Source organism: Acyrthosiphon pisum, chromosome A2 (genome assembly GCF_005508785.2).
Source record: "Acyrthosiphon pisum isolate AL4f chromosome A2, pea_aphid_22Mar2018_4r6ur, whole genome shotgun sequence".
In the NCBI taxonomy this organism is placed as follows: domain Eukaryota; kingdom Metazoa; phylum Arthropoda; class Insecta; order Hemiptera; family Aphididae; genus Acyrthosiphon; species Acyrthosiphon pisum.
In genome coordinates, this window is record NC_042495.1 from 57,658,577 (window position 1) to 57,669,890 (window position 11,314).

Consider the following 11,314-nt stretch of genomic DNA (forward strand, 5'->3'; position numbering starts at 1 on the left):
CAAGTAAGGCAAGTCATGGGGTGGAAAATAAAGCTTGTTGTAAAACACGTAGATGTACCTACTAGACTAAAACGATAAATGATAACACAGAATGAAAACAAATTTGTATTATGTGTGGTTATAAAAAAATATATAAAATAGAATCAATTAATAAGGCAATGAGTGTACACATAAATATTGTGTTATAATTAAAAAGTATCTACTTATAATAATTACTAATAAATAATTACTTACAAATATTACTTGTAATAATTTAAAAAATAATGACATTATATTTTATACTAGCTGTCGAAGTACAAGGAAAAAATACAGTTTTATTAAGGATGAATAGATGTTGTGAATTGCCGTACAATTTGAATGTGCGTGTATTTGTATTATTTTTTTAAACGGCGCAAATTGCATTTATAGGAGTAGGTAGGTACATCATTTGTAGTTCTGTTCAAAAAATAAGTACCTAGTACAATTTATTATTATTATTATTATTATTATTATTATTATTATTATTATTATTATTATTATTATTATTATTATACAATAATATGATGTATGCTATACTACCTACGTCCTATATATTGTTTTTTTTTATTTTAAAAATCGACATTCTATTTTAAATTAATGAAAAATTAGAATTAATTATATATAGGTAGATTATTAATAAAATGTTTGTCAACTTTATTATTTATACATGAAGCAAAATTAATAATGTAGGTATTAACGAAACTTGTGGTGTACACTTTATTTTGCATAAATAGTTTTAAACTAAACAATCGAACTTTATTATTAAGTTTTTAAAAATTTCTTGATTATACTCCCAACAAAGGATATTTTTTATATTGTAATTAGTTATTAGTAGGTACATAGGTATATATAGACATTAATGCAGGACGTACAATAGTGGTGGGTTTAGTTGACAGTATTGTTCTATAATTTTTTTTATTTAATATGTTTTCCAAATACGATTATATCTATTGAAAATTTGAAAATATTGGATGCAAAAATAAACACTAGACCCTGTACGTGAAATTTAAATATCTGAGAGTACGTTACCTATTCGGCAAAATGTATAGGTAATTTGTATAAACCTACGGTTTATACAATGAGTGAATAAGGTGGTTTTAAATTATTTAAAAAAATTTAAAATCTAATCCTGATGTGTTGGTTAAAAAAGAAAATTTAGTATTTAGAATTATTTCTGACATAATATGCGTCTATTAGCCTATATATACGTATGTGCACATACACATGTGTCTTAAGTTACTGCATCATTTTGAAACGGTTAAAAGATCCAGACGTACACAATATTATAATATACACGGTTCTGATTGTCCGAAAGTATTAACAGATCGAAATAGAATTATTAATAAAATCTTCATCTATAAATAACGCAATATATACCTATTTATATAAACTATTATTGAGCTATGATGATAAATGAAAAATAACCAATAGAAATTGTAACGATTTCGTATCGGATCAATTATTGTTATTCCATTAGGATACTGTATATATGTATAGTTAATATACCTATAATATTAGTATAATAAAATATTTTGAAGAGAGCCTAGTATGTTTTACCTGTATATTTTTCAACGGTTGCCTACAAGGATACATAATTTTATGGTTCACGACTATGCGGCTGTTTCCATGAATACGATCAAACATTTCAATTAGGCGCGTTTGAGTCTTAAGTTACATTTTTTTTTACGATATTAATTTTAGGAAATGTATCTACGTTACGATGAAATGTACCATTAAGATATTTAGATAATATATATCCATGTACGGGTAAGCTTTAATGACATTTTTTTGTTGTTTTTAGTATCGTTCGTACAACTGAAGAACCAGGGAATGGAGTAGTAGTTACATATCACATTTGGATGATAAATATTTGTTGAAACTATGGTAAGTAAGCATAGGTACTTCCATGATCCATAAATCATATAAATGTTACACAAGAATACATTGAAAAAATGTTACTAGGTATAGTAATAATATGTCCAAGAGACTATTATTAATTGTTACTTTCAAACAGACACAGTAAAACACTAACATGTACCAAGACATGTTAGTGTATGAAAATACAAGGGCAATTATAATATACCTTATGAGAGTTATAATTTACAATCCTAAAAAAGTTACTTATTGTCAAAAGAAAAACAATAGTGTAGTATACCTAATACAATAAGAATGAACGAACAAATGCTACTAAAATATCACATGAGTGTAAATTTACAATCAAATAAAACACGTGAATATTATATCTCTATACAGTCTATACAATATCCGTGTAGTAGGTACACCTACCCGTAAGTTAAACCGTTATAATATTATGCGCCTATGCACATTGCACTTATAATAGTTAATAAAGTCAATGCGTCCAATGCGTTGATATCTGTACCTACACACAACAACTACAACTGTCGCATGTAACTGCATAACTTCTGCACTGTACGATCACAAAAATACTGCACGCCAACTTCCTAACATTTGCTGGAATAATGGATAGTATTATATTTATTATATAAATGATATTACATAATTATTGGTACCTATTGGGTAAAAGTGTAAAACATCTTGAAAAAATAAATCTCAAACAACGGGAAAAAAACTTCATAAGTAGGTAGGTACCTACTACACATATATACTACACTTATATCGACATCGCGGCGATTTAAAAAAATCTACAATAAACGCATATAGGTTGGCAATACAAAACATAATATTATAATAATAGGTATATTATAATATGATGTGTTTAAATTTTTTTAACTAAACTTTAAGACCGGTCGGATTATTTTCCAGTTGGCATTTTTGTGGCGGTAATTTCACGCTCCTTATAATTAAAAAAATTTTTTTCTTTGAGTGAGTTCTGAAATTATAACTTGATTATAACGCTAAAATATGTTTTGATGGTTACACACATAGGTACCTACCCGAGAAAAATATCCACAGTACCAAAATAATTTAGAAGTTCAATGTCAACGCTACAGTTAAGAAATATTTGTTGATTTTTTGAATAATAGAAAATAATAAAAAATATTTACGTTTTTATTTTTCCTAATAATTTACGCATTTAATTTTACCTAACCAACCTCGTATATACCTAACCAAGTATCATTTACATTGTATAAATGTTTTTTTGTCCGTGGTATGAGATTTTTTTCATCAAGCCTAATTAATTTCATTTCTATAGATCTAGAATAAATTTACTGGACCCCTGAATTTATTAGTCCAATTCAAAGTTGTAAACAATACCGGTATTGATCGTATTTAGAATAACATTATATTAAATTATTATTATATTGCTATATATAAACGTTGAGCTTCTTGAGCCACCCGTATAATACATAATAATATGTCTACTGGGACCAATGGCTTGGATGACTAGTGTAATGAATGAAGAAGAATATCAGAAACACTGCGTATGCCGTAGGAAATGTGATGCGAGCGATAACGTCGATGGTCTTAGCGATCCGTATCGGGTGTGGCGGCATTTTACGTTTGTTGCCGCCGTTGCTTCTGATATTTTGCTCTTCCTGAATAAAAAATAATAACACAATATTATTATAATTTGACTATTCAAATCGTAAGTTTTTTTTACATTTATTATTATTATTATTATTATTATTATTATAGCGTACAATTAAATAAACAACACAATAATTTTTATGTTATTATGACGGGTTTGAAATGGAGATGGGCAAAATATTTTGAACATTGATGTATCGAAATTTAAGAACATCGATTGTCTTGAAACTTTGTAATATACTATTATGTATTATATTTCTCTTCTGTGAACCCTTTTTTCGAGTTAGAGTGCTTGAAAAGTGTCGTGTAATTTTCAAAAGGCGGTGTTGCATTTCGGACATCAGATTCAATACTCCAAAGTTTTAATCGTAGTTCGGATCCTATGTGTTCTATGCAGTTTCGAAACTTGTTTTTAATATATAAATTACAGCGGAGAGGCTATTTCGCATAAATAAGTTGTTAGGAATAGAATTAAAACTTTTAAAGATTTACTTCATGGCGCCGTGGACCCTGTCATGAGTGTTACGGACCCCAGGGGGCAATGGAATACAGTTTAAGAACTGCTGGACTATGCCATACATAGAATAGTACCTACGTAATAAAAAATATTTAGCTTAAGATTATATGAGGTAACAAAAATAAAAATCTTTATAGTTTAAGTTTTAGTTTCATTTTCAAATGCATAACATGAAAACTGAAAAACTGTAGGTAGGTAATGTCATGTGGAATTGTGGAAATCAATTATATTATCATTATATTAATTATTATTATACTTATATATAGGTATGCAATAATTTCCCGTCAAAAATATACTGATATACAAATTGATAAATGCAACTGTATTTTAACCCACAGTATTGTATTTATGTACCTATATGCTAATATGTCTACTGTATAGTAAATCTCAATTATCTTTGTGAATATTATGATGCAAATAAACCTTATATTATAACATAAATAATAAATAGTTTATTCACCAATACTAATCACACAGGTATTACATTTAAATTAACCACGACACGCTATTTAATATATCTGTTGCAAAAACAGAACATTTTTTTCTTTAGTTCAAACTTTAAATTATTCTAATAAACGTTTTTACACGTTTATTGCAAAAGCGTACATACTGTTTTTGATGGGCAGGTGTTGTGTAATAACGAATGTGTGCACGCCCCTTGCCCACAACTGGAACATTCCCCTTGGGTCTTGTCACTCTAAATGAAAACAAGAGTAATGCAATAAATTATTACTATATAAAAAATAATATTAACTCTGGTAAGGTTTCAATAAAATGTTATGGGCACTAAACTATGTATTGCATTTAAATAATTATAAAAAAAAATTTATAAGTAGGTGTGTAAATACAATAAAATATATTATAATTACATTTATCTACTTCATGATCGTATGCATAATAATGAAAATGGAAAATTATTTAGAGAATGCAAATTAATTTTAAACGGTTAGTATAGGTAATTGCAATAGGTCACTTTTCATAATTCATTTCATAATTTTATAATTTTAAGCTCAATAAGACAATAACACAACTATTTCTATAGTCATATTTTGCAATACCAATACGATATTCGGTTACTGATCATTTTACATTTTAAAGTGTTTCTCTATTTCTCGTAAGCTAAACAATATAATTTATTATTATAAAAGATAAAACTACAACGATGTATCCATCTTTTCGTGAAAATGTGAAGTACCTACTCATATTGCATTCTACCGTTTACTCAGGCAGTAAACGAACAAAATGAAACTGAAATAAAAATCTATCTCACCCTTGCAGTTCAGAATAAACTAACCAAAAATATAAATAAAACGGAACGGAAAATTTATAGTCGATCACCTTCAATCAGCATTAATTGTAAACGAAAATTAAAGGATGGTAAACATATTATTTTAAGGAAGTGCCTTTTTCATCACATTGAAATGTGTCGACTATTATAAGTTATAAAATAAATTGTTTTAAGCAGGAGAAAAATAATAGAGAGAGGATTATTTTTAAAGTTTTAAATAAGAGCTGTTGTCAATTGGCCATTACAGCTTGATAATTAAATAGGTACCTAAAGCATTTTATTATTAACAGATTTTGGTATAAAAATATGTTTTACTAAAACTGTTCCAATTCGCACGGGCGAATATATTATGTGCCCCTTCACAGCGATGGAGGTATAGTGGTTTTGATGGGTCGAATACGGAATAACGCACACTACTGCCACTGCGATTGTGGTAGATTTGACCTTTGTCAGTTATATTGTACACAGTGCACCCCAGAAAGTATATTATTATAATTATTCCTTGTGGAAATATTATGTGGGAACTTTGCTTTCCCTTTAGGTAAATGGAAGTAGTTTATTACTAGTAGTTTATATTTAAGCGCACACACATCGTGTACATGTTTTATGATTTATGATGTTTTTTTCCGTACCTAGGTGAAATACAGTTTCAAATTATAGAAAATATATTTTTCAAGTAAAATAGGTAAAAAACTATAAGTTTAAGGTTGCGAAAACTGTAAATATTTTAAGTTACTACAAAGTTCAAATGTAGATTCTGATGAAATAATTAATAATAACTATTATAAAATATATCACTAAAATATTATGATTTGTGTTAAGCCAAGGTTTAATAAACATTAAACTTTAAAGGTAAGATATGTTTATTAATACAAGCTAATTCATAATGTCTACCTATGTCTGATGCAGAGAAAATAAACCTTGTCTTCGTTTAAGACAATAATTGTCAGGAAAAGACTAATTAAAAAATTAATTATTTTATTTGAAAGATAATATATGTCCTACAATACTATACAATATTTATATTTTATACATATAAAAATTTAAGAAATAAATGAAGAAAAACGTTCGAGATTTTTTCCTATAAAAATAAATATCTATGAAAGCAAAATTTTTACTCCGCATTGTTATGTATTTTATAAGTGAGTGAAATTTCTTCATTTTCATAATTAGTAATTTTATACTGATATTTATTCTGAACTAACTAATACCTAATCATATTTATACTTAACGCTATAATTCGTAACTTGATCAAAAATAAATAAATGTGATTTATATTATTACCTATAGGCTATATTTATTGTACTTATAGGAGAATGTATTATGTATTAACTTAGTTTACAAGTTACTTAGGTATATAAATTAATAATTATTTTTTGGCTTACACACATTTTTACTATATTATTATTTATTAAGTTATATATCTTGATACCATAGTACTTTAATCATGCTCTATATTTCGGTTAATGTATTCATACGAATATAAGTATAATAGTATTAATAATTAACAGTAATATATTTTTCTGTGGAAGTTTATTGTTACCTTTTTATGTTTGTATCTGATATTATTCTGTTAATTTTGTCATGTACTATTATTTTATACTATGTAATATTCTTATGTGATCTAAAATATATCAACATTTGATCATTTTAATTAAAAAACTTAATTTTATATAATAAAAGGCTAGGAATGCCTGACAATCTCTTTGAAGCTCTTAGCTCAATCGAAGACAACATCAACAAAATCATCACATATTGATATGTACAACTTAATGTCCTAATTATTTATAAAAACCATTGTATCCAAGTATTCAACCATAATATGTAGCATTAATATTTAATATTGTTATAAGCTGATAAATATAATAACCTAAGTTATTGAAGCTGTACCAAAAATAAAAAAATAACAATAATAATGTAGGTAGGTACCTATCTATTTTGTTTTATAAGTGTATTTATCATTACATTAATTGTGATTAGTGATTATAAATAAAATATTGCGTGGCTATAAATGTTGGCAATATACAAAAATACTAATAGGTACTTTTTATTATCAACACATATTATAAAATAATAAATTAATTATTTGTATTATTGGTACGTCTTATTATAGATCATGAAAATATTTGATTCGAATAATTTGAATTGGAAACCAACAGTCCTTGGGAAATCTGAGTATATGACGCACAAACAAGCAGGTCTTATTTGTAGAATGTACCTATAATAATTGAATTATTTTTTTTTCTCGTATAATAAAATTATAAAATATACGTCTGGTCATTAATATCCACGAAAAACAATTCGATAATATAAAATCGAATAATTTATAAAATATATAGGTATTTTAAGTAAATAGTTTAAATTAAGTTCTCAAAACTAATTCCGAAAATATAAATTAGGGACTAGGGTAATAAAAAGGTTCGAAACGAGCGAAACAACTGCTAATAATATTTATTTGTATTTGAAATATGCAGGTAAGCAACATCTGCGACAAAAATCAGATAAGCATTGAATAATTTTATTTTAATCAAATAATTGTACATTTGTACACGAAGTATGTACCTAAAAAAAAAACAATGGGAAATAGTTTAAAAATATAGTTTCCGTTTCGCAGTAGGTACCCAAGTTTCCCTCGTTTATTTAGGCCAACATCCATCTACGATTTACATGTGTTTACATTGTATTCTAAGTCAATAAATAAGTGTTATTTATTAAAATTTGTATCAAGCATATATGCCATAAATTACATACAGCGTTATTATACCTGTGATATTTTAAGTAAGCTTGCTAAATAATAATAATATGCTGCATAAAAGTTTTTTTGTTGCTTAAATCATTTATTTCTACTGCAGGGCATTTATCATAATATACTACATCGGGAATACGGTACATAAATACATTGTATCCGATTTCTTCCAATATTACTTAATTGTATTATCCAAAATCTTACGTATATTGAATATTTTTCGTTATCCACATAACTTTCATAACTAATTTGATTTGCATCTTGTCGATTTAAGTAACGCTGTAGGAATATCGAGAAAAAAATTTATCAGCTTTTATTATGTCGTATTTTGTGTAAAAAAAAACGAAATAAAGCTGAAATGCATTCAAAAGGCGTTTTAGCGTTTACGTTTTTAACAATAATATAATTTTGTACGTTGCATATAATATAGGTAAGTACATATTATAATGCAATATGTTATAGACTGCATTGCCTATTATAGGTATTTACATTTTTATAGTCGAATTATGTTAGAATTTATAATATTGTACTTAATATATACTAACATACAGTATAGATCCTAAATAATAATACAATATGCATGCACCTACTATAGGTATATTGTACTGAAGAGTCGTTTCTTAATTTATATACCGAACTCAATATAGGCGTGACCAGACTTTTGTACCTACTAATTTTGTTATAAATAAATGTAATTAAATGTCAAATGTAATACCTGTATATTTGGCATTAATCAATCAACTAAATTGATTTGTTGATGTAAGGGCGTCATACAGTATCATAAATAAATCATTAAAATTAAATTATATGTAAATAGGTATTAGGTACATAGGTAAGCAGCGGCTGTTACATTAATTGTTACATCGATGTGTAATAAGTGATGATTGCAGATGAGTGATAACTAGAGCAAGAATATATTCATGCATTTGAATATTTCTCTGGTTTCTATTATATACAAAGTAAGTACAAAATACGATTTACAACGTTGTTGATGAAATAATCAACATTTGCAGTGCATATATTTGGTGGGGAGGGGGTGCTTAGGAGCTACTTCGCACGTATTGACCTTTATTGTTATTCGGCAAGAAGTTATATTATTTATCATCAATTTTGTATCTGATAAATGTGTGAAACGTAACACCCCCTATAAAATTATCATGCATTCATCTCTGAGTAGATTAGAATATTAATATCAAACCACGCATCTGATAAATTAAAAATACACTGCACGTCTGCACACAATATCGCTAAAACGACTTTTATAAATGAAGACAGACGTCTAATGTAATTGTGATGTCTTCAGGTGTGGAGTTTATATTACGTATATATATACATATTGTGAAAAACGTGTGTGTGCAAATGTTTACCGGAGCGACATTATAAGTTTCATAAAGTTATTATTATGTCATAACAGGATAAAGTATAATATAACACACGAACTTTCTAGACAAGAGGATAGTCACACATATTATTTTTATCACTTTTATATTAAAATGCAAATGTAGGTAATAACCTTATTGAACGATATTTTCAAGCAAAAAGTCTTTGTGACACATTCATTCTGGTAGGTACACACCTTGGTAGTTTGAGATTTGTTTATTATTATTCTTAATATTTTTGTTTAAAAATTTACCTGCCTAGTATAAATGTAGGTTATTGCATTATGAAAAAATGTAAGGCAGATTCGGTTTTATTTCCCATAGCGATCTTCAAGTTATTAATGTTATCAGGTATATTATAATATATTCATATATTATTATACAGTTGAATTCAAATACGTCATGTGGCTATATAATATAGAACTTCTATAATAATACCTACTGCTCTATTCAAATGATGACTCTTTATCATAAAAAGTATAATAATTTAATAGTTTATGTCTCTTATGTATATATATATATTTTTCATTTAATAATAAAATGTGTAGCACAGACATTTACTCAGACATTTCATCAGTGTTTGAGGGAGATAACTACTTGAAGTTGCTGCAATACAATTAATAATTATATCATGTAAAATCAATCATTGTAATTACAGCTTGGCGTTATGTTTTTATATTAATTAATACTTAATAGTATAATACGTATAATTAATATTTAAAATGAAGTAAAATTGAATATAATATCAGTAGATAATAGATTTACCTAAGTAATAAAGCACGGGTTAGTGTGTATCATAAACTTCTAGTCAGGCACCTATCTCTAAACTCGAGTACCTATATTCTATAATATGTAATATTACTAATGCGTGATGGCTAATAACTCATATAAGTCATAACTTATAAAAAACAGATGCCCATCACTAAAGAAAATTAATGATATTTAACTCACCAGGAGCCACATACATATTATATTATATTGCTTAAATAGTTAGAGCATTGATATTTTAAAGGAGTTAATGTCCATACAATAGTATAAGTAGCTAACTGCTAAGTGTTGCCGGAATATGATACGTATACTATGCGAATACAATATAAAAATAAAAACTAAGTATAATGAAACCTTACTTGCGTTATTTGTTTGTAGTCTTGATCTTTATTCTGGTATACAATTGGTAACGGCCAGTCTGAACGTTTTCGTCCTACGTAGTTTACTAACACGAACTCCAATAAACTGGCGTATATACAACACATACACACGCCATCCCAAACGTTCATGGCTGTTAAATTTGATACCACTGGCAGAGTACTTCGGAAACCGTTCGATGTGGTGAAAAAATTCAACATTGTAGTTACACCTAAAATACACCATGTTAATATGTTATAAATATAATGGTAATCATTTTAATACATTTAAGGAGCCACTTAGTTTTTAAAAATAACTATTGTGGTACCTACAACCAATTTAAGTATTATTTCACCGATTAAAATCAATTATAATGTGTAAGGACACATTTATAGGGGTACTAAACTACCAACTTATACATGCAAATGTAGAATTACTCTTTTTACCTACTCAAAAATGTGTTCCTGAGATGAACAAAATTTGAAAAATTACATCCTTTAAAATCAAGATTTTCGATCTGATTTCAATTGCAATCGAATTTCGGTTGAATAGAATCAAAATTATTATCAATATTATTATTTGTAGTAGGTAAGTACACAGTGGCGTCATTTCAGTTTTCAATAGAGGGGGGCAAAGGTTTTGACCGGGCCCGAATGGGTAAAAAAAAACTGCTCGCCTCGATCGCAACCACATATTAACTGCTTACATTTTTTAATGGTACCCTTTTTATC

General features: G+C 27.2%; 1 protein-coding gene across 1 annotated transcript in view; it reads right to left on the reverse strand.

Moving 5' to 3' along the window:
• Nucleotides 1–1,983: 1,983 nt before the first annotated feature.
• The window catches only part of LOC100162577 (glutamate-gated chloride channel alpha-like), a 126,154-nt gene continuing 116,823 nt past the window's right edge, over nt 1,984–11,314 (reverse strand). Inside the window, 4 exon segments of the mRNA XM_029490403.1 lie at nt 1,984–3,536; nt 4,656–4,742; nt 8,284–8,358; nt 10,586–10,815. Of these exon segments, the coding sequence (XP_029346263.1) occupies nt 3,360–3,536; nt 4,656–4,742; nt 8,284–8,358; nt 10,586–10,815 (569 nt within the window). The 3' untranslated portion in view covers nt 1,984–3,359.